This window comes from Kogia breviceps, chromosome X (genome assembly GCF_026419965.1).
Source record: "Kogia breviceps isolate mKogBre1 chromosome X, mKogBre1 haplotype 1, whole genome shotgun sequence".
Taxonomy (NCBI): domain Eukaryota; kingdom Metazoa; phylum Chordata; class Mammalia; order Artiodactyla; family Physeteridae; genus Kogia; species Kogia breviceps.
Genome location: NC_081330.1, coordinates 116,929,878 through 116,956,471, shown reverse-complemented (window position 1 = coordinate 116,956,471; position 26,594 = coordinate 116,929,878). Strand labels below are relative to the sequence as shown.

Sequence of the window (26,594 nt, the reverse complement as noted above, 5' to 3'; positions counted from 1 at the left end):
AATTCTAGCCATATTTTTCTCTTTTCTCTTCATGGGTATTGCATGATGGTATTTCTAATACAAATACTAATATGCTTTGGAAATAATGGCACTCGCAGGTCTTTCATCATATTGTATCACTGCTTTATCATATTAGGCTAATACACTGCGAGAGTTGGTAGAACCTCTCCATGCCAAATCGGATCCACTTCTGTTGGCACTCAACCCATTGGACTCACAGATTGATAAGCTAATGTTTAGAGAATTTAGATCGGAGAGAGTCGGCACGACGCAGACTCAACATCAACCTCTTGCAAGCAACTAAAATGGCCTCGTCCTTGCTGTTTATAACAGAAAACAGACTTTTAAAAGCTTAGAGCATCAAGTGTTTTGGATTGGGGGCCTCCCTAAAGGGATATTAAGAGGGGCAGGCCACTCTTAAGAAGAATGCGAGCTTTCTCCACTGGGACTAGCATAAGATCAAAGCCAATCAAGATGGAGCACAGTGACAGAAAACTGCTGTTTCTGTGGGAGAACAGAGGGGAAGGGTATTGTTGACTGGGGAAGGGCTCAGTTGTGTTCTCCTGACACAGGAAAGGAGAGGGATCAGCTCCAATAACTAGAAAACCCTGGCTGTTTAATGGACTCTTCGGTGGCCTCTTTAAGGCAAAGCAGAGAAAGCAAATTCTGTGTATTAAGTGTATTTTGCATTTTTAAAACTTGACGTGCTGTATTGTACTAAATTAAGTGTAATCGATTAAGGCAAGGTATACACAACCTGCTCTGAAACTTACTATGTTTATTCTATTATAAAGTGTATTCAGGTGCAACACAGAGACTGCTTTCGGTGACACTAATGAAGAAAATCCCACATGCCAGGCTTTATTAGATTCCTCAGCTAAAATCCTAACTTCCTCCTTATTTCTTGGCACTTGTATACAAATGGTGTTGCCTCATAGGACAGGCATGAGCTATTCTTTTCTGTAAAATTTTCCAAATCTATAGGCTGTGGTTTTCACTTTTGAAAAAGTATTTTGTCTGGTTGTCTTTCAAACTAGCTTCAGATATTATTTAATACTATGTAACTGGGCCACTTATGGCTCAGTATTGCTTATTTTTCTTCTGTAGTGGATGTGAAATTTCCTTTAGTTGGATAAGATACTCTGTAATAATTTCAATGCTAATTAATGGATATTTCATACTGTGCAATGAACAGATAATTTAACATTGTATTTGAAAATGTTTTTTTCTTCCTGTCGCCACAGTGTGTAGTATTGCATAATGTGAATACTTGTAAAAATATAAATTACGTAAAAATAAAAATATGGCCAGTTGGTATCAGATCTTTTTAGATAGCTAAATAATTTGCTAAGTATGCTTGATAGTAAATATCTTTCTAAAGAGAAGTAATCTATGCTTCTTTCTCACAAATGGAATTTGTGTTGTGAATAAAATCACATTGATCTGCCTTACAGTTGCCTCTGTGCTCTAACCATTTTAATGTGTTTTTTTAAGTATATATAAAAATGATGGTTCTGGTATATAGAAATGCATCAAAAAGCATTTTGTTGGCATTTAATATTAGTGGGATTGTCTTGGGTCGTCCTCCCTGTTTAAGTCATAGTAAAATTTTATGATATGAAGAATTTTAGTTTTTTCTCATTAAGGAATGTGGGGACTCCACATTAATTTTTAAATATGATCATCTCTTAGCTTTGTTTTTAAACTGTCCCCTTTATGAATTCCTGCCTAAGAACCAGGTACCTTGACCTTCATGTCTCTATTAGTTACATTTTCTAAATTCTGTGGGCAAATATAGAATCCGTCATTTATGTTTGAGATTGTCCTTCAAAGAACCTTCCCTTTGGGACAATAAATCAATGCCAAGGACACCAAGATTTTGCCGTCTGAACTATTTGTCATAAAAACTACCGTAATACCCTGAAAATGCAATCACTGTCATATATTTGTGGCATTAAACAACATAATTCGGCAGAAATTACATGCTTAGAGAATGAAGTGTAGAATAAGCTTCAGCTCTGTCTCTTTTGTTAACTCTTTATGGAAGTAAGCTTTCCTGTTGTGCAGAAGGAATCGACAGACACTGGTATGGGCTGTACTTAATTTTGGTGAAGCACAAGGTCATTCGTACAGGGATGGGTTTCACATGTTCTTCTGTAAAAATCCACTTAGCAATATTGGTGGACTCACTCAAGCTGTCCTTTCAAAAGAAGGGTTTTTTCCTCAATGTTTTTCATCAGAGAAGTTATTGTTATTTGGCCTAAAAGAAAATAAACCAATTACTTCTAATTATGAAAAGGGTAGTTGATTACAGAGTGACAAGTAAAAGCCAGGTTTTAAAATCGTATGCTTTTTTTCTGAGATAACAAACTGCCCTCCCCCAGTTTTACAATGCAAGGTGTAGCTAGTTATATAAAAACATGAATTAAAGAGAGCGAATCTTTCATTATAAAACAATTCAAATTAGTGTAAACTCCTGAATACAGAATCATCTTTAGCATAAAACCTACAAACAGTAAACCTCTCTACATTAAACCCATTAAAACTTTGTCACCTTACATATAAAGAAGTTGTTCATCATGGCGCACTGGTAAATTAGTATTCACAGAAAATAGTCCCATGTCTCAATGCAAATGTTAATTGCCTTTCATGGTGAGAATAGTGCCCCGCATACATGATGCCATTCGCCTGGAAGCCTTGGAGCACTCTGTGGCCGTAGAAGACCGAATGCCTCTCACACTTGACTGGTGACTAATGCTACTATGTCCAGCCTTCTCTCCACTTGTGACTTAGCCTTTCCCAACCTTCTGTGCTCATTACCCAGTTGTGTTGTGGAAGGAACAACTGTTTTCACGAGGACATCATTGTCCAATTTTAAAAGAGCACAGTTCCCTTCCAAACCATGTACCAGAACTGATTATTCATTGTTGGCTTGGTTCTTCAAGAGCCCAGTTGGTATACTCGTTTTGGTTTGTTTTGTTTTCATTTTTTCTCTCCTTCCACATTATCATTGCAGAGGCAGGGAAACAGCAAGGACACCAGAATGACATTTTAGGTCGCCACGTTTGTATTCTGCTCTTCTTAATTTTCACCAAAGAAACGTGAATGAAATTACACAAGAGACTAGCGTACAATTTACACAGTCACCTGATAGGGAGCCCTCTTTGGAGTACTTAGTGTCTAAAGTAGAGAAAACCATCACTCAGTTTAAACGTTGGGTGCATGAGACACCATGCCAGGTAGAAGATTGGGAAATGCAAAGGAGAGCGAGGCATATACGCTCAGGGAAAGTCACAGTCTAAGTCTCTGAAGGAGGGTACACATGGGGTGAGGTACAGGAAGAAAAAAAATTGGGATTTCTCCTCAGGTTTCATATCTCATTTTCTCGAATTTCTTTTCTGTGTCTATCTTACAATAGGCATATCTATTAATACAGAGTAATAAGTATATATAAGTTATCAACAGAAGTGTTTTAACTCGTGAGGGTGTAGAATCAAAAAAGTTTAATAACCACTGGGCATGAATGTAAGGAAATACATCAACCAAACACCTCACAGTATTTGAAGAAATGCATTATCATCTGCTAATAAGCCATTTGCAAGAAAGTTCCAACCAACTGTTATTTTGCATTGGCTAATCTTTTCTTTGAGCTTTTCTTTATCTCTATGTGGAGGTCATATGCAACCTGAAAGAACCAGACAACGAACTGTTGTGATGCTCAGCGTATTTCTAGCCTCACAGTGTTTCATGGTGTAGCTAGAGTATAAATGAAACAAGAAAGAGGATCTTCTTCCAGCCCTGCCACTTATGACACAGCCAGAAATGACCCTCCCTTGGCTCAGAGTACAAGTTACCAATAACTTCATTGTGATCCTCAAATCTATCGATGAAATTTTATATAGGAAAGAGAACCTTATATGTTCTCTTCGCTTTAATAAAATTGGAATAGAAAAGCGTGTCGTCTGACGCAGGACTAATTTACATGTTGTAAACGTAAATATAATTTGAGAAGGAATTTACTCTTTCATAGGCCCAGAATTCCTGAATAAGTTAGATACAAAGTAAAATTTCATTGTAGCAGTGATACACTTCCTCATTAGGAATCACAGAAGGTTCCCCTATATGTCCTGTGGTTTGCATGTGGTCTTCTACACTTTGCCAACTTGCAGAAAACATTCATTCAAATTACAAACGAGCTGGGCTTGGGCCAGTGCTCCAAGGGCTGAACTGGCACGTTGAAAGAAAGTCAATCAGGAAGCAGACCTGACCGAGTGCTTGCCTCCTCTTCCAAAGCAAGCCTCTTCTAGAAGAAGAAAAGCAAGGGTTTAAAAGAGAGAGAAACCAGAAGAGAAGTAAGAAGGAGACGAAGAAGAAGAGGGCAAAAAGAGAAGATAAAGGTGCTTTCACATTTTCAGTTGCAGCGGTAGCCCCAATTGACTTAATTGGTATTCATCTGAGAAAAAAAAAAGAGAAGGAAACCAATTGAAAATTATAAAAGAAAATAAAGGTCTGTTTTCGTCTTGAATGTTGAGTTCTGTGTTGTTTTGACTGTTGAGCACAGTGAATCAGACTTATAATGTGACTCTGCCCCTCACTCCCCCTCCTTTGGAAAGAAAAGGACTCTTTGTCTAGTCTTAAAATGTTAAGTAATTGGTGGCATTTTGTGGTAGCCTGGCATCTCAATCCTTCATCCTTCCTCACCCCACTACTGTGTCTTGTGTTGCATATGTGTATGATGTGTACGGGTGGGGGAAGGGGGCCTGACTTATCTCTAATATCTCTATTCCATTACTCTACTTGGAAATGTTTCTGTGTTCCGTCTCATTGTGATGCCCTGTTCAAATGTGCTGCCCAGAGATAAATCCATACTCATTTCTTCTTATAGCTGTCAAACCAGGTTCTTTGTAGAATTATGTTGTCCTTTGGTTGAACGCTTTTTCCCCCCTTAATGGCAAGAAGGAAAAAAAAAAACTTAGTTTTTAGCTATGTTTGTCACTTTTTATATTAAAGCTTTACTTCCACTTCTAGAAGTAAAACTACATTGAAATTTTATTTTAAAAATCCAAGCATCTGGCTCAGTATTCCACAAACTTTAAGAACTGAGGAGAAAGAAAAATGGGTAAGAATGTTTTTTCAACAAAATATATACTCCCTACAGTGTTAGGTAATATGGAAGAAGGTTATCTTAAAATAAAAGTTTACTATGTGCAAATGCTTCCGCCTCCTTTAAATCCTAATAATAATAATAATCTGAATCCCTTTTTTCTTTACCTTCCTTCAAGAACTGAAAAACTAATAATACATTAGGCTACCTGATACCTAGACTACTATAATTCACATCTGTTAGGCCTGCCATTTCTCTCCCACCCTCTGCTCTATGAAATTACATCTGGCTTAAGATGCAGTCTTGCCTTGAGGCAGAAAGAATGATAACTACTAAATAATTCCTCAGGATTCTTTCCTGGCCTATGATTTTATGAAATGGAATTATGCTGTTCAAAAGTATCCTTGTTTTTACAACTCCATTTAGTTGCTCTGAATGACGTTATAATTTCGTGCCTTTCTGGCTCCAAACCATTCTCGGTTAAAATTCCTTATCTCATTTCAATCTTCTTAGCCCACAAGGCAGTTCCTCCTTTTTACAGTCCTCTGTCCCCCGACCCCTCAAAATCCTCTAGGCGTTGCAAACATTGAAGGATGAGCCAACAGAGAATTAAAATGCTGCTTAAAGGGATTTTTGTATTTTTAGATTATAGTTCCAACTTAGATATATGATTAGGAAGTTAAAATTTGTTATAGAGGAATTAGTTATAGCAGGTGCTGATAACAAAGAGCTGTCTAATAGAAGGATTCAACAATCATACTTACCGATAGTTGCCAACCTCAGCAGCAGAGCCAAAAATTGAATATGAAACTTAAATGAAGTTACTTTTTCATCCTAAAGATGATCCCCTCAAGTTAAGGTACTGTGTTGGTGGGCTTTGGGGGCAGCTTTAGGTATACTCTTTTAAAAAGTTTTTTTTAGAATGCTGCATTTTAAGCAAGTATCACAAATTCGTTAACACGTACTGTTAAATACACAGCTCAAATGATTCCTGACAAAATTGGCAGTGTAGAATTCTTGTTAAAATCATGGATTCTGGAGCCAGAGTGCCCAGTCGGAATTCTAGCTCTACCACTTACTAAATGTGACCTTGAGCAAGGTACTTCCCTGCTATAAAATGAAAATCAAATAGATCTAGTCCTAGTACTGCTGTGAGGATTCAATGAGATCATGAATGTTAAGCATTTACCCTACTGCCCGGCACTTAAAAATGTTAACTACATTATTACCAATTAGGGCGTCTTTTTTTTTTTTTTAACTATGACAGAAAGCCTAAAATATTTACATGGACCACGGTGGAATGAACAACATTCCATGTTTACTTCTTGGGCCAATGTAATTAGTATTCCTCAAATAGGACTCTTAAGCTCTCTATTAAAGGAAATGTGATATAACCCTAATCCTATCTCCCAATCCAAGCAAAATCCAAGTTCATCTTTGTTTATCATTGAGAAAGATATGACATCAGTATATTCAGACAATTCAAGAATAATATGGGAGTTTTGATTTGTTCAAATAGATCTAAGATCCTTTCCTGAACCAGTCTCTAATTTTTTTTTCTCAAAAATATTTAATTGGAGTGTTTTCTTCCCAGGTCTTTCAAATGTTAAGTAGCTTCTTTTAGTACATGCCAGATTTTCGCTTACATCTGCATATAAACATTCCCATATCTCATTCTAATTAAAGCATTATTATTGATGATAATTTATGATCATTTACTATATTTACAATGTGGCAGGCATTACTGTGGCAGTCACATGAAACCTAATAATGCTCTACGGCACACTATTAGAAGATTTTTACAATGATATATACTCCAGTGAATGCCATTCCATCTTATGAAGTCTGGAAAAATGTAAAAATCAGTTCATTCAGTATTGCTAAACCACGAGAGCTCTGTTACTTAGCACTTCTATGCTTATCAGTATAATGATAAGGGATATTCACTAATGTTTTAAAATATTAAATTACATGCAGGATTGTTTCTGTGTTGTGTACCTTTTGTACTCTTAATTCTTTGAACTTAATGGACTCAAGATATGTACAGTGATTTGCTACTAAGAGAATATTTTGTTAATCAAAGCATCCTGTTAATTGATCATTCTAAAACAATTGGCTGCCTGTAGCTAGTCTTACCCAGTATAACTAGCAACTGTGGGTTTGGTGGGGTTTGTTGTTGGTTTTTTTGTTTTTTTTTTTTTTAATGTAAGAGAGTGTTTTCCCAATCGTTCATTATCCTGTTTTTCAGATTTTTTTTTTAGTAGATTTTTGGAGTGTCAAATAACTGTTTTATTACACTGGATTTATTTCTCTCTCTCTTATTTTTTTTTTTTTTTTTTTTTGGACATTGCAGGTGAAAGTAGGGAAGAAAAGTTAGGAGACTCTTTGCAAGATTTATATAGGGCATTGGAGCAAGCCAGTCTGTCACCACTGGGAGAACATCGCATTTCAACCAAGATGGAATACAAGCTATCATTTATAAAGAGATGTAATGATCCTGTGATGAATGAAAAACTACACAGGCTAAGAATTCTCAAAAGCACTTTAAAGGTAAGATATGAAATGGAAGGAGAAATTCCTTTTAAGAGATTCGTTCCTGAACTCAAAGTGGATTATCAGGTACTCCAGGGGACAAAATACAAAATGGTGGGGGGTGCGGGGAGCAGAGGATAAACATACCGAATGCGAAGCCGAAGCCGAGCTGTTTCTTTACCATAATAAGTGTATTTGGCCAAAAGGAAATGACGTTAACTTTTTATTAACATCTCAAAGCACTGACTAAATGTTATATGACTTAGTTCTAGGAGAAAACTGGACGTAATTAATTTTTTTTCCAAAAATGCAGGGCTGGTGTTATTCCTCAGTCTTTCGTTTTCCTAAGATAAATTTGCCATGTCGTGGAATTAATATAGTTACTAAAAGAACACAGCATGCATGCAGAATGCAATAGTGGGTGCTAAAATTGTTTGAGATATTTTGTGAATATCTCCTGTAGCATATTTGGAGTAAAGCCACAGTGATTCATGTTCCATGTAGAAATTTTATAATTGTTCTGTATACACCATCAGTTCCCAACTGACATGTTACTTTCTTATTATACATTTCCATAAGTGTTTACATAGTCTCCAGTCTTATGCCACCCCCAGATTGGGAAGGAGGTGGTGAGGAAAGGGAAACAGAGGCAGGAAGTTGAAGGAGCCAGAACAGTCAGCCCCCTCACTGTGTGTGTATCAGGGGAGAGGGCGTGCCATACACACTCTCCCTAAGCAGACCCTGCACCCTGGAAAACTAAAAAACAGAAAAGAAATGTCATACAGAGTTTGTGACGCAGTAATTTCAGGAAACAAAAGGTCAAAGAGCTCCTTTGGGAAATATTGCAGATCTGTAGTATGCTGCTGAGGTTTTGTGATTTTTGAAACAGAGGTGAATACCAAAGAGATAAAATAGGAAATGCATGATTTGAAAACATTTCTGGTAGCAGGCAGCCAAGTTTTCAGTCAATTAGCTTTCAGTTGGTATTCATGCGAGTACTATTGCAAATGCATGGGATACTTTAATGGCCTATTGGTAACTAAGACCAGAATTTTTAAAAGAGCTATAATATTCATAAGAATAATTCCGGTGCCCATTTCTAGTCCAAAGATATCCTAACCCTCCCTTCTCCCAGAGCCACACACCCCACCCCCATTCAGGTCCAAACCACCAAGTGACCATCTAGCAGAAGGAAAAAGGACAGTGCAAAATTAACTCAAGACATAGAATGTGGTAAGTCCACTCAACAGCAGTGACCAAGTGTTACAGGGACTTATCTAAATGAAGGAGAAAACATTTTTTCCAGTTGTCAAAGGAAGGCTTCAAGAAATGAGAGGCATATGAACTGGCTGTTAAAGAATGAGGAAGGTTTCCGTAGGCAGAGATGGGAAACAGGACAGGCCAGAAGAAAAAATAAACCATACAGAGTGGGCAGTACGAGGCATGCCTGCGTGTAGAGAAAAGTACACTAGTATTTGAGTCTAAATAGCTGAGTTTGAGTATACCAGAGCTGTTTCTTGTGGGCTTCTTAATAGTTTGCCTATTAACTTTTTATTTTAAATTTGAAGAACAGTCTGTCCCTATTGTAACTGTTGAATCCTTTTGCTTTTCAGGCCAGAGAAGGGGAAGTAGCCATTATTGATAAAGTCCTAGACAATCCAGACTTGACATCAAAAGAATTCCAACAATGGAAGCAGATGTACCTCGATCTTTTCTTGGATATCTGTCAGAACACCACCTCAAATGACCCATTAAGTATTTCTTCTGAAGTAGATGTAATCACTTCCTCCCTAACACACACTCATTCATACATTGAAACGCATGTGTAAGTGTATGCTGCCCTCTGGCCATGTGGTACCTTCTGGTACTTTGAACAAGTATATAAGGTAGTTTTTATATCAACGTGTGGGACACTTGACAAGCTATACTTCAATGTTACCAAAACTATATGAAACAAACCCTATATGGTCATAATACCACTGTCTTTAATGAGCATTTGTATATTTTATATGCAGTTAGTGCTCAGCTTATGTTTACCATGTGCAAAATCAACTGTCTTCAATGACTTAAAATTAACTTTTGCAGACAACTCTGAAGACAGGTGGTCTTCAAGTAGAAAAAAACACAAAAAGGCGGTTTTCTATCTAAGGTCATCTTTTCTCCCTTTAAGTTAATTTTATATAAACAAGACTTCAAAACTGAATCACATTTTTTCAGGTGCAGACATCCTTGTGGGTGGGAGAGAATTTAAACCTTTTTTATATTTATTAAAATGTTCTAAGAATTTTCTTAAACATTGCACAAAGTTTAATGCTGTAGTTTTATTTTTGTGAAATGTAGATGCGCATACAAAAGTTAAGCAAAACAGAAGAGCATCAACATAAGAAAAGTTCAGGTATCTAATATTCGTCTTAATAGTCTATTAACTTGTGAAAGCTGGTTAATGGAAATAGTATTCCAAATCCATGGGGACACTTAATGGTGTATCAGGGCAAAGCTTTGTAAGATGTTTTTGTAACTGAGACCAAAATTGAAGATAGAGCTGCTTTATTTTCTTGGTTTAAATCTTCCTTTATTTTTGTAGTGATGAAATGCTGATTGTGTATAGAGGACTTTGAGAGTGGATTTTTTAAAACACACTTAACTCACCCAGAAAGGCAGCTAACATATATATATATATATATATATATATGTGTGTGTGTATATGTATATATATATGTGTGTGTGTATATATATATATATATATATATATATATATATATATATATATAATTTCAGCCCAAACTCATGTTTTTAAACTCCAACTTCTAAAAAGCTACAAGGTATAAACATAAATGAATCAACTTCCCAGTTAGGGTCAATTTTCCCCCTAGTCTATTAGTTAAACTTTATATATAATTATACTTCAGGCAGGGAAGTAAAATATGTTTACTTACAGGCTGATGTATGTTCTAATATAGAAAACAATGTTGAAAAAGAAAAATGTACCTCTCTCCTGAGGAGCAAGAGGATGATGGTCATTCAGAGATATATTACATTGAATTATACGAGAGAAACAATTTTTAGAGGTTTTTCCTAGTTTCATGATTTGTTCTATAGAGTGGATGAAGTCTATGAAAAAATCCTCTTCATATATTTCCATTTATAAGCATCTCGTTTTTGAAAGTGATCACAGCATGATAATGACTGTGCTGCTTTTTAGTGTCTGGCTGCATAACGTATAAGTCACAATTTGCTGGTTTTGGGTTTTGTTTTTTTAGGAGGAGGAAGAGACCCTCCTTTACTAGTCTATATCCTAAAATCTACTTCTAATCAGCTTTATACTGTTGCCTGTACAGCTCAGTGAATGAATGTACTTTCATCTCTAAGAGTTCAGATATCTGCCAGTGAATATTTTTGCTGTAGAGGAGAAAGTAAAAACTCCACAGCGGGGATCTTTTCCTTTGCTTTTGAAACCACCATTGAATCACTATCGTTTTGCAGACTTTGCACAACTGTACAGGAGAGTGGCCTTTCTACAGCACATTTTCAGTAATCCTATATTTAGTCAAAATGGATGAGAAATCATGTATTAATGTTTGTATGGAATTTTGGGTCCGGTGTAATATTTTTATCATTTAAAAAAACTATTTGTAAAAACATTTATTTACTGCATGGGTATTGACGCACATTAAATTTGTGGGATTTTGTATATGTAAAAAAACAAAAAGCAAAAAAACAAAAACCTCTTGTCCTAAAATGAAGTGTGCTTGTTACAGTTGTTTAGACTTGTTAATGTTTACTAGACCAAATGTGTACACTTACTTAAAAATATCTGTACCTGATGGATGTGTCGTGGATACAGTGGCCAGGTTGTGCCCTGGAAACAGTGAGCAGTTGATGGAAAGACTAGCTGTGTTGCTACTAAGTGGCTTTTACTTTGGTAAAGTTGGCTCTTGTTTTAAATGGTAAAAATTAAACTAATGAATTTTAAAAGACTCGTGGCTAGCCTAGCATGAAAGAGACCTTTTAACACTATATATCTGTACATTTTATTGCATTAGTTTCAAATCTAGGAGAGAGGCAGCACTGTAAACTGAAGTCAAATAAATTCAGCTCTTAATGAATCCTTATAAAGCACCTATTTTATTCATGCAGTCCTCATCGCATTTCTTTGTGACCTAATCACACAGCCGCCACCACCCCGCCACCCCACCCCCGGTTACAAGTTTTAACTTTGTCACTCCATTGGTGGTACAAGCCAGAAGCAGCACCTGTCCAGTGTATACAAGAATCTTCTCTGAGAGCCTGCAAAATCAAGCTGGTTTCCCATTTACCTGACAGGAACTTTAAAATTTCACCTACTCCTCTTTCGTTTCTCTGTGATTCTTTTGGGAAGTTGGGGCAGAGGGTGGGGGGGGTACCACTAAAAATAAACTTTAAAAATTTTTTTTATAAATATTACCTACAGCATGTCTGCAGAATGAACATTTAAAGAGGGTGAACGAAATAGGGTTTTGATTTGTTTTTGTTAGGTGTTCCACTAAACCAAAGAAGCCTGATTATTATGGCTAAGGGCTGCAGAAATAAAACTTAAAGCCAATGAGCTGCCAAAAGCCAGGGCAAAAGCAGACTAGGGTAAGTAAGGATGAAGTACAGAAAAACTTAACCTAGATTATTTTCTCCAAAAAAAATGGTGCTTTCTTAGAGATTTTTTTCCTCTCAGTTCCAAATCTATATTAAACCATCAGAGCAGATCTATAACCATGATTCTGGATCATAAAATCATAGTTCTCCCTACAATGATTGCATGTGTTTAACCAAGGCACTTTCCCTTCACTATTTATTCAGATAAATATTTATTTATTCAGATAATGCCATCTTCTAGAACCATTTATTACAGTCTTTATAGCTAACAGTTTTCTGGTCTTGTACATAACTTCTTACGGTACGTTTTTTGGCTGTTTGGCACAAAAGTAATCACTGTTTAGCGCCTGGGAAACACTAACTACCAGAGGGAAAATAGGGTCATGTTTTATTTTCAAAGTCCATCTCTAGCCCAGCATGAGAATTTCTAGAAATCCCCAGTTCACTGAAGATGATTCATATAGCCTTCTAAATTTGACCCGTCCTGTCTCTCATTCTCAGAGTAAGGGGAAATGTTCCTCTTTGGCCAAGCCTAAGGAAAAGCCCACGGGTTGCTCTGTAAGCCTGGTCAGGTGTGACTTACTCACTGACCCATTAAGCCCAGCACTAAATCTGGCGCCTCACCGGGCTCTCCCTCCCTCTCCTCGTCCCCACCCTCGGCCAGCTGCAGCACCGCGCACTGCAGGCCGCTCCAGGCCCAAGGCAGCGCGCAGCCAGTGTCCTCCCAGCGGTCCAGGTCGAGGTCATAACCCACCACGTTGCGGGTAGGCACCTGGCGTGAGTCCCGCCACTTCAGGCCGCCCAGCAGCAACACCGTCTCCTCCACCACGGCCAGCCCATAGCAGAAGCGGTCGTACGGTAGCGGCCGCAGCCGAGTCCACTGGTCGGTGCCGGGGTCGTAGCGCTCGATTTCGGAGAAGGGCTCGTAGCGCCCCAGAAAGGCGAACAGCGCGCCGCGCAGTGCGGCCATGTGGTGCCCGAAGCGGGCCGTGCCCATGGGCGCCCTCTTGCTCCACGCCTGCTCCCCGGGGCCCAGGGAGAACACGTCCCGGAGGCTGCTCGCGCCGCCCTCGCCTCTCCCCGCCTTGCCCCCGGAGATGTACGCGACGCCGCCGTTCCCGACGGCCCCCGCGTGGCCGTGCAGGGCCCGCGGCAGCGTCCCGGCCGCCGTCCAGCGGTCCCGGCGCAGGTCGTACATCTCCACTGAAGCCAGCGCTTCGCCGCCCGCGCCCAGGCCCCCGACGGCCAGGAGCCCCTCGCCCACGGCGCCGCACCAGAAATAGGCCCGCGCTTCCCGCATAGCGGGCACAGTCGTCCAAGCGTGGAAGCGCGGGTCATAACGGTGCACTTGGGCCGTGACCGCCCGCAGGCCATTTTCTGTGGGGGAGGAGCCGCCGCCCGACGGGCTCTCCCCGCCGAGGACGAACAGGAAGTTGCCCGCGGCGCACACGCTGTGCCCCAGTAGCGGAGCGGGCAGCCGCGTGAGTCTGCGCCAGCGGTGGTTGTACACGTCAAAGGCCACCACGTCCTGGGTAAGCTCCCACTCCTCCTCCTCCTCCACCTGCTCCTCTTCCTCCTCCTCCTCCTCCTCGGGCTCCGCCGCGGCGCCCCTCCCCATGGCCGCCCGCCGGGGGGCCACGACCTCCTCTGTCACCACCTCCCGCCCCCTGCACCCCCCGACCAACAAGATGCGGGTTTGGGGGCTCCGGACGCTGGTCTGCTCGCCCTGCATGAGCGGCTGGCGGGAGGGCGACATGTGGTAGTTGAGGGCCTGGATGATGAGGCCCTTGACCCGGGAGGGCAGGGTGAGGCCGGAGCCCGAGTACACGCGCCGCAGCACGTCGGTGGGCACCAGGCCGAAGCGAACGCGCTCGAGCAGCGCGGCGCAGTGGGCCAGCCGTTCGGCCTCGGGCTCCTGCCGCAGCCAGGCCAGGGCCAGGCCCAGCAGCTGGGCCTCGGGCACGCGCGCCACGTCAGGGGCACCCAGCACGGCCCTCAGCGACGCGGGGTTGAGCTCCAGCAGCCCGGCGGGGCCCGCCCCCCGCACCAGCAGCTCCCGCAGGTGGCTCACAATGCAGCGCTCGGCCGCGCCCAGCGTGTGCACCAGGCCGAAGCGCGCCGCCACGTTGGCGGCGAAGCAGCAGTTCTCAGGGGCTAGCTGGCGCTCCAGGTAGCGGCCGCACAGCCCCAGGGCCTCGGTGACCTGCAGGTAGCTGGCGGCCTCCAGCGTGTCCTCCACGGTGTCCATAGAGAGCGGCAGCCAGGCAGTGTAGATGAAGTCCAGCAGGCGCTGCAGGCCGGCCGCCGACGGCACATGCAGGTGGATCACGGGCGCCCGGGATTCCCGGGTGTGGCTCTTGAACAGGGCCCTGAAGTAGTCGCTGGAACACGCGAGGAGCGACCTGTGCGCGGGGAACTCGCTGCCCTCGGCCTCCAGAGTCACGTCGCACAGGAAGCCCTCAGCGCGCAGGGCCTGGTAGCCGGTAAGCAGCGCGCCGCCATGAGCTTTGCAGTAAGACAGGAAGTAACTCATGATGCCCAGGGCGGGAAGTGGCCGGGCTGGGGCTGGGGCCAGCCGGGCGCGGCCGGAGACATTCCGGGACACGGCGCCGCCGGGTCCCCCGTGCGAGCCGAAGAGCCCCTAGCAGGGGCCCATTTTTGCCTGCTCAGCTTAAATTCCAGGCCTCCTTCAACCAGGTCCGCAGATCTCCCCGTCCCCCTCTCAGAGCAAATCCGGTCGGGAAACGGTTTCCAGAAGCCCCTAGTAGCGAAGGACACGGAGTTTGGAGTTTTCCGGGAGGTGCAGGGCTCGGTTTCGGTGGCTGCCGAGGCTGCCAGAGCGTTGCCCAACGCCCCTTCCCCGGCCCAGTTTGGGGAGCCCACACCTGCGCGCCAGGGGCCGCAGTGGCCGCGCACCATCACCTGGAAGGGCGGAGCTGCAGGTAGACTGACTCCAGGGGGGTGCTGGATCTCCGACGGCCCAGATGCGCAGATGTAGCCCGACTCGGGCCGTCCGAGGAGCGCGGGGCGAGAGCTCTGACCTCCCGGGGGTGGACAAGGAGGGTTCTGCGGGCACCCGCGAGGGTCAGGGATAACTAGCTACGGGGCAAGGGAGGTGAGCTTGTTCCGCGCGGAGGATCAAATCAAAGCCTAGGGGATTAGGGAGGGGGGGCTCGGGTCAGCGCGGAGGGTCGGAGGCGTGATTGGGCGCCGCACATAACATGCCGGTAGCTCACAGCGACAGGAATAGCGCGCGTCCTCGGCCTTCCCGGCGCGCCCCGCCCCGCGCCCCGGCTGCTGGCTGAGAACGGAGGACCGGGACGCGGGAGTAAGCGGCCCGGGCGTGGGACATGACTCCGGCGACCCCACAAGCCGCCGGTCACGAGGGGATCCCGGGAACCCGGCTGGGTTGCGGGAGGCGCTCACTGGAGAGGCGCGAGTCGCGGGGACCCTGTGCCTGTTGGTTTCTGGGGAGGGGCGCCCGACTGGTCCGGAGGAGTGTCGCCCCCCGCGCCCGGTGTCTCTGCGCCTGGGAAAGAAGCCCCTGGCTCGCAACTTTCTGCTTTGAGGAGGCCCGAATTAATCCAGCGAGAGCGGGGATTAAGCGGCGATTTTGCGCCCTGACAGCCAGGAGGCCACTGCGCTCAGAGGAGCCACTGGCGGGAATCACGCCGGGGCGAACCGACGCTCCTCGCCAGCGGCGCTCCGAAGCACGCCCCTCACCTGGACTCACCCTTGCGAGATGCTGGGCCTACTCTGCGCCCTTCCCGAGGTCTCCCTGGCTTGTCTCACATTCCGGTTTTAGGAATTTGCTCCCACCCAGCTCCCCGACCCCGGCTGAGTCCCCCCTTCCTGTTCTTAGACCCCACCTGGCCCATCCCTTGACAAAGTGGACAAGGAGATTGTAGGTGACTTGCGTTTTCTGCCTTTGAATGACCACTTCATTTAAGAAAATAATTCTTTCCAGTTTGTCTCCCTGACTTTACAGGCTCTGATGTAATTACTGAGGGCTCCATTCTCAATGCCGTGACGTGATAATGGGCAGTAAGGTTGCAAAGCTCGGTAGAGACTGGAGTTTTGAAGGGCCCATCCTCATGAAGTTATTTTTATAAGATGCACCCAGCACGGAAATGATGACTAAAACCACCCCAATCTTGAGACATCAGGAAAGCATTTCTCATCTCTGACACCCTGTTCTTAAATAATTAAATGATTAATATAGCTGTGCTTTCTTGCCAGTTTGGAGGGTTCTGTGTGTTTTGCTTTCATCTAGAATTGATTTTTCTATTTTCTAATGCAACCCTTCTGGTAATCTGTTTTAAGTGCACCTTTTGAAGGCATCTGAAATAACTTGCATTTCTGAGAGTTAGGGTTGTATTTCATTTTTTTAAAAAAATCCAAGGAAGGATAAAATTCATCATTTTCTGCCTGGTATGCCATCGGTACTTACAGGGTCTCCAGTTAGAAGCAATTTTTGAAGTGCGTAAAAATAATAGTAAAATGATTTTGCTTTGTTGTCAAAGATGAAACTGATTTATGACTTAAATTAGTCAAATTATAAAATGCAGGCAGGGGCTCGGGTTAAGGGCTTACTTAAACTCCAGAGACTAAAAATACTGCAATTTGAATTCCTAATGTTAGAGCTACAGATGGGGGTGGGGGGGCAGTGCTAGTTGGTTTGGGTTTTTCTTTCTTTTTTTTTTTAAAGCACTAAAATTCTTAGTTCAAAAATAAAATACCAGTTTGGTTTGCTGTGCACAGATCTGTATGGTGAAATTAAATGGCCTTTACTCAACCTGATAGAATTTTGCTAGAAGGGATATTTGAGATCATTTAGCCAAACCCTCTCCTTTCCTCCCCAATTTCTTGTTTTTCTTTTTAAAAATGTGGCAAATGAGCCCCAGAGAGAGTACAGTTTGTCTGGGTGACTTGGATATTGAGTTACAGAGTCTGTACTAGAATCCAGGCCTCCCTCCCCACTATATTATGTGACCTCATGTATGATAAAAATAAAATAGTGCAACACACAGTCAGTTTATTTAAACCAAACTTCAGAGCGATAAAGTTTAAATACAGTTTTTTAAACAGCATATTTCTCACCCTGAAATTGGACCACAGCCCATCAGATCTGTCCATCACCATGCATTCAGTCTGAATCCAAAATGTCACACTTACTTGAGAATAGAGATGCTGCAGAAGATTTTAAACTCTTGACATCAAAAATCCAATTTTATACAACAAGTACCTGTTCATTGCCAGCCCAACATGCCACCTCAACATGTTTTGCCATTGAGGATATGATGAAATGTGTTAAGTGAAGCAATGCTCATATTAGATGTGTCTACAAGGTCTTGTTTAGAAAATGTAACTGTCAGTCCATCCAAGAACATTCTTGTCCTTTGAGTAATGTTTATGGAAAGTATCGATATTTGAATTTCTGGGCAATATTAACTAGGATGTGATTGTTCTGTTGAAAATGATCTGCTTCTAAGTTGTCCTCCCTCTTTAGACTATGAACTCCTTGAGGCTGGGGACTGTTTCTTGGTCTTTGTATATCCAGCCCCTGTCACAGTCTTTGGCATAAATAATGTTGAGTTGAACAGATAGCGGGAATGAGACTGTTGGAGGAGTAAAGGGCTGTTACGAGCAACTTGACTGAGACAGTTACTTCTCTCTCTCTGCTTCTCTTTCTTCCCTTCACACAGCTGCGGTTGCAGACACACCCTGGTATGGCCATGAGCTAACATCCCTAGGAATCAAGTGGGTCACCATGGGCGGCCTGCAACTGAGAGAAGGCCCTACCACTTCACCTAGCCCCCTGCCCTACAACTCTAGTCCTTTACCAAGGCCAGCCCCACATGGCTCTTGGCATCCAGTCAGACGCACTGCTACTACTCCTCCCCGGACACAGGGCCCCCGGCGCCCCAGCAGCCCCTCCACACCCCACTTTGTATGGCCAGGCTTCTGCCGAAGGCCCAGCTACACACTCCAGCATGACTGTTGGGACCCTGCAATCTATCCTGAACCCCCCCACCCCTTTCTCAAGACTGTGACCTGCTGTCAATGATCCCTTCCATACATCTGCACCTCCTGTGACAGAGCCTAGAACTAAAGTCCTCCAAGCACCCGCCTCACTTCCCACATCAAAGTGGCAGTGCTGGTCAGCCGTGGCACTCCACTTTCCCTGACTTGGCCCTACCTAGCTAAACGTACACTCCATAGCTCTCACCTCTAAAATAATTGTATGTGTCAAAAAAATTTGAAAACTACAAACGTCCATGTATAATAGGCACTTAAAATTTTTGTTGCAAATGTAATGTGCTTTTTTTGGTAACAGCTTTGTTGAGATATAATCCACATACCATACGATTCACTCATTCAAAGTGTACAGTAGTTCAGTGGCTCTTAGCATATTTCCAGAGTTATGCAAACATCTCCAGAGTGTCATTTGGGAACATTTTCATAATCTCAAATAGAAACCCCGTGCCCTTTAACTCTCACTTCCCTGTACCACCTGTCCCGCAAGCCCTAAGCAACCACTAATCTATTTTCTATTTCTATAGATTCTGGATATTTCACGTAAATGGAATTATGTAATACATGGTCTCCTGTGACTGACTTCTTTGACTTAGCATAATGTCTTCAAGGTTCATCCATTGTAATGCACTTCTGCGGAAGAAAACGATGTGTATAATAATAGCATTGGGAACCTTTTCTCAAAACCACAACATTCTAAAAAATATGCCCTGTGATATTTAGGATACAGTTCTTGGCAGGTTAACTCTTTATCATCTATCATTACTGACTCCTTTCAATACCAGTATACTTCCAACACACGGCTTCTGGCATCCTCCATGGAGAGCTTATTATTCGAAATTGACACTTTAACTAAACTAATTGTGAAAACTTGATTACAAACAATAACAGACATGCAGTAGAGAAAAAAAATCCCATGTTAACTTCACCCAGGTTAACAAGACCATTTTTGGGGTATGTGAGATATTATTTTATCTTTGTGACATGCAGTTCAAGTGAAAGGATTTCAAGGGGTGGAGTGTGTGTGTGTGTGTGTTTAAATCCTGAGTGGTTTTGGCTCTCTGGCCCAGCTGACAGCTAAAGAAGCAGTGTGGTAGGTGGGGAAGGACTGGGCTTTGGGCTCAGACAGACCTGGGCTCCAATTCCAGATCTGCCCCATTAGACTTTAAACAAGTGACTTAAGTTCTGTGAGTGTCATTTTGTTATTTTTAAAAGGAGGATACCGCTTCTACATTCATAGCACTGTTAAAATAAAATTAAGTTGTGTATCTATGACCATTCCTGGCCCGAGTATACACAATAGATGTCAGTTTCTCTTCCTTCTCCCTCCCTTAAAGCCTCTGAAAACTCATAATACCAGAGGCTAAGCAGCCAGGAAATGTAATAAAGCAGTGGTTTTCAGTGGTCCTCCTGCAGCATCACCTGGGAACCTGTTAAGAAGTGTAAATCCTCGGCCCCACCTCAAATCTACTGCATCAGAAACCCCAGGAATGGGCCCAGCAATTTGCTTTGCAACAAGCCCTCCCAGTGATTCTGATGCACATGAACGTGTGAGAACCACTGTCATAGAGAATTGTTCATAATTTCTGCTACATCTCGAATTCACTAATCTCAGTAATAACTTGTTCTGGACGTAATGTCAACATTTTCCCCCAAAAAAAGAGAGGAAGCCCACTAGCTCCGAAAGGTCAGAGGTTGGAGACTTAGACGGGAAAATTCAGTGGCTGTGCCCCACATCATATGACTTTAAAATAGATTGTTGGACTTGTTTGCCCTTCCCTACCCCAGAGAAGCTGACAATATTAACAGCGATCTCTGTGGCATGAGATGATTTGGTAACGGAAGCGTTTTCTCAACACTTGATTGAATACTCAAATCAGAATGTAAGTGTAGCCAGTTTTCCTATCTGGATGCCACATGTTAAGAGACCCTTTGATGAATCAGGGAATGCCCAAGGAGAGCAGCCAGAAAGAGGGTGTGTCTGGAAATGTTCTTTCTCATGGAGAGAGCAGGTGAAGGAGCTGGAGATTTTAGACTAAGAGGGAAGAACCCTCTGGTGAGTTAAATGATGGCTATTTTCAACTTTCTGAAGGGCAGGAGGCACAGAAGGCAGACCCAGGACCAGTAAGTGGAAGTTACAAAGAAAAATTTTGCCACAGCATAAATAAGAACCTTCTAGCAATAGAGAACCTTGAAAGAAAACATATAAGTAGAACATGCCAGGCCATAAGAAGAGTTACCTGAGGCTCGGGGAAGACAGGAAACTTGTCCAAGGAGAAGTGATTTAGCAAACCTTGTCAGAGCCCCACCCATATCCCCTCGACCCCTTTACCATTTTTGTGCACATCAATCCCAGTGGCTTTTGCTCCCAGCAACCAGCACCTGTGTCCCTTTGTGGGCAGGCACCCCTGGGCTGCTGGAGCCCACCTTCCCTGTGCACATGAACAGAAGCAGAAGTGCCCGCAAATTTACATCTCCCAGGGGCTACCCTTGACCACCGACTGACTGACAGGTGGAGGGCAGCTCCCTTTCCAAGTGTGGCTCACACTGTTTCCAGAGCTCCCCTGTCCGATTGAGCTACAGCTACCTCTTGTGGGACCCTGTTTGGTGTCACACACTTGCCTGACCTTCCCTTCCCTGTCTCACATTGCCAGCCCCCTGCCTGTCTTTTCTAGAACTACTTCCCAACAAATGACTTTCACAGGAATCCTTGTCTCAGGAGGAATCCCTGCCTCTGGGCACAATGAAGTGGGTTTACTCTTAGTATCTGACCCCAGAGGGCCAGCTGTCAGCACATTCAGGTGTGTACAGGCAACCAAACCTATGACTTCCCACGGTCAAACCTTCTTCAGAAAGATGAAACAACAGTCTGACATCAACCTCAGAGTCTCTTATACATCTTTCCACATGAGTGCCTAGTACAAACCAAGTCATACAACCAGAACTAAAATCGTAGAACACCCTCGGGGTGTTAGTAAATTTCTCCAGTCACCAGCACCTGTTTAAGGAGTTGTTGAGCCTGGGACTTTAAATGCGCTTTTTTTTTAAACCAGTACTCTTCTATAGAGATATTATACCCTCTCCTGAATTTTTCTGTGTCTGACCCATGGCCAGCATGTCCACTGTGCCAATTACTTCTGCTATTTTCAGAATCTCTCTAATGATGCTGGTGAGTGACTAACAGGGAAAAATTCTACCCAAGATCTTGCCAGCACCAGGGAGCTTACAGGGTAGTTTTGTTCTCAACTTCTTATAATTTGTCATCTTAGCAGCCTGAAAATCTTGTGGCATTTGTCCATTTGTTAAGAAACATTCTGCAAAAGTATCTACTAAAACTTACCTATAGAATCATGGACAAGAAACCGTCATTAAACAAGTGGCTGTTCTCTGAGTAACGTTTAATGTCGTCACTCAGGATGTTTCAGTTTCAACCCTAAGCAGGAGACATTTCCCAGTAAGCAGTTGGATCTGCCCTGCCCTGTCACCCTGCAAAGAGCACAATGCCATCAGAATATGAGGACACAGGGGCAAGAGCAGTGTTTCCAGAGCCTGCCCACTGTAGGAGGGCCACTCACAACCATTCAAGATACAACAAGCATAACCCCCACCTCAGCCACCTGGCTGGCCCGAAATCTTCCCGCTTCCTTTAACAGTTTAGTAAGAAACGGCGCCAGCCGCCTTCCCATGGATGGTGGGAAAAGCCAGCATTGCTCCAATAACTTTGAGGAAATTCCAGGGGCTTACAACTCTCCTAGTAACTAACTCCTTGTTTCAATTCGTGCTTCTGTTGATGCCCCATTTCACTCATGTTTTGCTTCTTGGGGTTGTTCCATGCTCTCTACTCTGCACTTACCCACCCAAGGAACGCGGCCCCTAAGCCTTTTTTCTCTCCCTTGACTTCCCATACAACCTGTGATGGATTAAAAAATAAAATGTTTACTGAAGACTTGGGTAGGACAGGCACAGAGAAGCAACAAGCATAAAATAGCAGATAGAATTTATAGCTATTCTTGTTTTTTAAAGTGCCCACCTGTCAGCTTTTCCTCCCTAGGGGCCGCTGTGCCATGTTGCTGGCCCTGTCTCTTTGCCCTCTCCTCTTTTACCCTCCCCCCACCACCACCCTCTCTCCCAGATTGTTCCCAGAAACCCCAAACATATACCATTTCATTGTTTAAAACATTTTAGTTTTCTCTTTCTCTGGGCAGTTTTGCCTGGCTAGACCTGCCCATGTTGTTGGCATGGGGTGGGGGGGGGCGGAATTCTTCAGGCTTTCTACATAGAAGATCACTGTATCTGTGAACAGAGATAACTTTTCTTCTTCCTTTCCAATGTGGATGCCTTTTATTTCTTTTTCTTGCCTAATTGCTCTGGCTAGAACTTCCAATTCTATGTTGAATAGAAGCAGAGAATGTGGGCATGCTTGTCTTGTTCCCTGACCGTGTCTTGGGTCTCCCTTTTCAGACCCAGAGGAGCCTTCAAGGAACTTTTGTACACATATCCCTGACAGAGCCTGCACTGTGCAAAGGGGATGTAGGAGTCTGGCAGAAACTAAACACCAGGGCAGACTTGGAAGCAATCTGAACTTTGAATGCACTCCTGGTGCATGGAAGTGATTTTGTAGGAAGCGTTCCCAAGAAAAACACTAATGTAGAGGTGAAGGGCCCAGGAAGGAAGGAGGCCAAGCAATGGTGCAGCAGCCACCAAAGCCCACGGAGGGTAACTTGGTCTCAGTCCTGAGGGAGCTCTGAGGACAGTGGAGGTCACACCTCAGTTGTCCCCATCAGGAGCACAGAGGCCGGAGTTGCTACTCCTGGACTATCAGTCATCCGGTTCTCTCTTTGCACAGCCAAAGCAGGGACCAGCAGCTGGGGGTGGTCCTCCAGAAGGGAGATAGAGGTGTTTGTTGTTGGGAATGAAGGCACCTCCACCAGAAGCACGTGGGCACAAAAATGGTAAAGGGGGCCAAGGGATATGGGTGGGCACTGACCGCACCTGCCATGCCACATTGAATTAACAGAAAGTCAGCGACAGATACATACATCTAGGGAGGTTCTGAGACCCCAGCATTCCCACTCCAGGAGAAGACTGGATGGGTATATCTGTGGTCCCAGGAGCGTCAGCTATTGATGGTATCATGAGGATCAGACACATCTTGCCAAGGTAATGCTTGACATGAAATGCTGAGTAGACCTGTTTCCCATTAAGCCTTGAACAGACTTGTCCTCAGGGGCTGTGTAACTAAAGACTGGTGATGCCAAAGATGCTGCTCAATGCCCAAAGATCAGTAAATAGACAAATCACAGGGCCAAGTTAACAGGTGCTGCGAGGGAGGTTGGAACGTACTCACTTTCATTCTTATGCTGTCCACCACTAGGGCAACAGTCATCTAGCATCTCCCAACCCTCACCCTCCAGGTGGACATTGTGGACCACTGAAGGATGGCAAGCTCTGGGCACATTCTTATCCGAATAAGACTCCTGAGGGTGACTACGTGGACGTGCCCTGCTCTTTCTCTCTCATCCCAATCTGTCCCTGTCTCCCTCCTTGATATTTCTTATTCCCCTGAGCCTAGCAACCAGTTGCGACTCCTCACTAACTCATCGCTTTGTGCTTTTACCTACAGGAAGAAATCCATTTAGTACAGTGTGAAAAGGGTGGGCTCTGAGACCAGCACGTTCAGTTTCAAATCCTGGTTCTACCATGCTCAAGCCGTTTAATGTGGGACAATTCATGTGACTCCCCAGTTTCAGCTTTCTCATCCTAGAAATACATAGGACAAGAGTGAGCGGTATGTTAATAGCACTGGGTACAATGTAGATAATAAACATAGATGGACATTCTCCCTAAATACATTAGGGAAATATACGTAGTCCTGGAAAAAATGACTTTCAGTGAAGAGTCTGCCTATATTGTTCATTCTTCCTCAGGCCAAATATTCAAGCACCTTACAGAAAAGCATAGAGTAACGCTTGAACTATGGTGTTTAATAGCAATGTGCTGGGAAGTACACAACATGAAAAGTAGCAGCAAGTGAGAGTATCCTTGCAATCGTGTTCTCGGATTAAAATAAACAGCAGAAAGGGATTTTGCGAAGCATTTCTTTCAGCCACAAATCCATGAGGAATGAGTTTGTGTAGTACAGATGTTTAATAGACAGTAAACATTGAATAGTTTTACAAATTGGCATTGTAAGGAGAGCACATCATATAAGCCTGTGACTGTTAATTGGAGGGTGCGCCTGACACCATGGTGGCCTGGTAATGACGTTCTGTGTCAGTGTTCAGACTAAGGATTATGCAGGAGATCAGCCGTCTTCCTGTCTTTATGGGCATGGAACCACATATCTTACAATTGACTCATTGCATAATAATAGATAATAAATACTGTTTGCATTTTTCTAACATACACACATTTTCCCCTTAAGTAAACTATGTTGTTAATTTTCCCCATCTCTCTTCAAAGATATAGGAATTTCAAAATCTTGAATGAAACACAAAGGAATAACAAAGAAAGCAAAAATGCCAGAAGTCTTTCCATTTAGTAACCACTAACTGGTGGGATCATGCCACATGTACTATTTTAAAGTCAAAAGTTTTACTTAACTATATGTTTTGAGGCTATTCCCCCGTAAATGTTTATGGCTATAAATACCCTTTCTAATATTTGTATACTGTTACTTAGATGAATATAGCAAAGTTTAACAAATCTTCTAATAGATATTCAGATTACTTCCAGGTTTTCACTCTTTTTTTAAGTTTTTATTGGCATATAGTTGATTTACAATGTTGTGTCAGTTTCAGGTGTACAGCAAAGTGATTCAGTTATATGTATACATATATCCACTCTTTTTTAAGATTATTTTCACATATAGGTTATTACAGAATATTGAGTAGAATTCTCTGTGCTGTACAGTAGATCCTTGTTGGTTATTATCTATCTTATATTTAGTAGTGTGTGTGTGTGTGTGTGTGTGTGTGTGTGTGTTTTCATCCCAAGCTCCTGATTTATCCCTCCCCCCAGTGTTTCCCTTTTGGTAACCTTAAGTTTGTTCTTGATATCTGTAAGTCTATTTCTGTTTTGTAAATAAGTTCATTTGTATCTTTTTCTCAAATTAGATTCCACATATGAGTGATATCATATGATATTTGTCTTTCTCTATCTGACTGACTTCACTCAGTATGACAATCTCTAGGTCCATCCATGTTGCTGCAAATGGCATTATTTTGTTCTTTTTTATGGCTGAGTAATAGTCCAGTGTGTGTGTGTGTGTGTGTGTGTGTGTGTGTGTGTGTGTGTGTGTATACACACCACATCTTCTTCAACCACTCCTCTGTCAGTGGACATTTAGGTTGCTTAAACATGCCTTTGCTATTGTAAATAGTGCTGCAGTGAACACTGGAGTGTATGTATCTTTCCAAATTACGGTTTTCTCTGGATATATGCCCAGGAGTAGGATTGCTGGATCACGTGGTAGCTCTGTATTTAGTTTTTTAAGGAACCTCCATATTGTTCTCCATAATGGTTGTACCCAGGTTTTCACTCTTATACACTAAGCTGCTGAGAACATCCTTATACAGACATCTTTGCGTTCCTGTGTGATTATTTCCTTAGGATAAAGTCCATGAGTGGAATTCCTAGATTAGGAAGAATGTATTTTTTAAAGTTAGGCATATATATAAGCACTTGAATATGCAAATAAAAGTCTGGAAGGGCAGGAGCCAGAATATTATCAGTAATCCTAACTGGGTGAACTGTAGGTAATTTTTTCCTCATCCATATTTTTAATTTTCATATATTTTATCATGTATTTTAATATTCATAGAGCTATTAGCTAAAACCTAATTATGGCTATAGAGAAATACTTAGGATAATCATTGGAATATAGATGAAAATATTAGAGATGAAGACAATTAAAAAGAAGTGAATATATGTGTAAGACAGGTAATGATGATCCAATATAAGGATAACTGACATCCCTGAAATAGAGAAGCTCACTAATGAAAGAAAGTATATTCATGAGTATTATACAAGAAAATATCCCTGAAATAAAGAAATAAATGAATTTGCTGATTGAAAGGTTACACTTCATTCCAGGTAAATATGATGCAGAACATCCAACACTGAGATATAGTCTCTTTTTAAGCTTTTGAACTTTGAAATGAAGACAAAATTCAAGTATCCGGGAAGACAATGACAAGCATCTACAAGGGGGAAATAATTGGGCTGCCTCATACTTACTCATACCCATTACCCAATAATTCGATATCTAGGAATTGAATCTAAAGAAATAATCAGA

General features: G+C 42.9%; 2 protein-coding genes across 15 annotated transcripts in view; one reads left to right on the top strand and one right to left on the bottom strand.

The window, feature by feature from the left end:
• CNKSR2 (connector enhancer of kinase suppressor of Ras 2) overlaps positions 1-9,752 on the top strand; it is a 258,376-nt gene extending 248,624 nt beyond the window's left edge. For 5 of the 14 annotated variants that reach the window (XM_059051148.2, XM_067023648.1, XM_067023646.1 and 2 more), the window contains one exon: positions 137-1,452. In XM_059051148.2, coding sequence (XP_058907131.1) covers positions 137-141 — 5 coding nt within the window. In that variant the 3' untranslated portion in view covers positions 142-1,452. Of the gene's footprint in view, positions 1-136; positions 2,291-7,457; positions 7,655-9,249 lie in introns of those variants that run through there. The other 9 variants (XM_059051140.2, XM_059051142.2, XM_059051141.2 and 6 more) reach the window with 4 other exon arrangements.
• Positions 9,753-11,738: 1,986 nt separating this feature from the next.
• KLHL34 (kelch like family member 34) lies at positions 11,739-17,904 on the bottom strand. Its single transcript, XM_059051150.2, has one exon. It carries the CDS (start codon positions 14,793-14,795, stop codon positions 12,846-12,848), a length of 1,950 nt encoding a protein of 649 aa, XP_058907133.1. The 5' UTR covers positions 14,796-17,904; the 3' UTR covers positions 11,739-12,845.
• Between the last annotated feature and the right edge of the window lie 8,690 nt (positions 17,905-26,594).

Bases quoted from the DNA above. Each gene is read 5' to 3' on its own strand.
- KLHL34 (XM_059051150.2), bottom strand. From the start codon at position 14,795: ATGAGTTACTTCCTGTCTTACTGCAAAGCTCATGGCGGCGCGCTGCTT.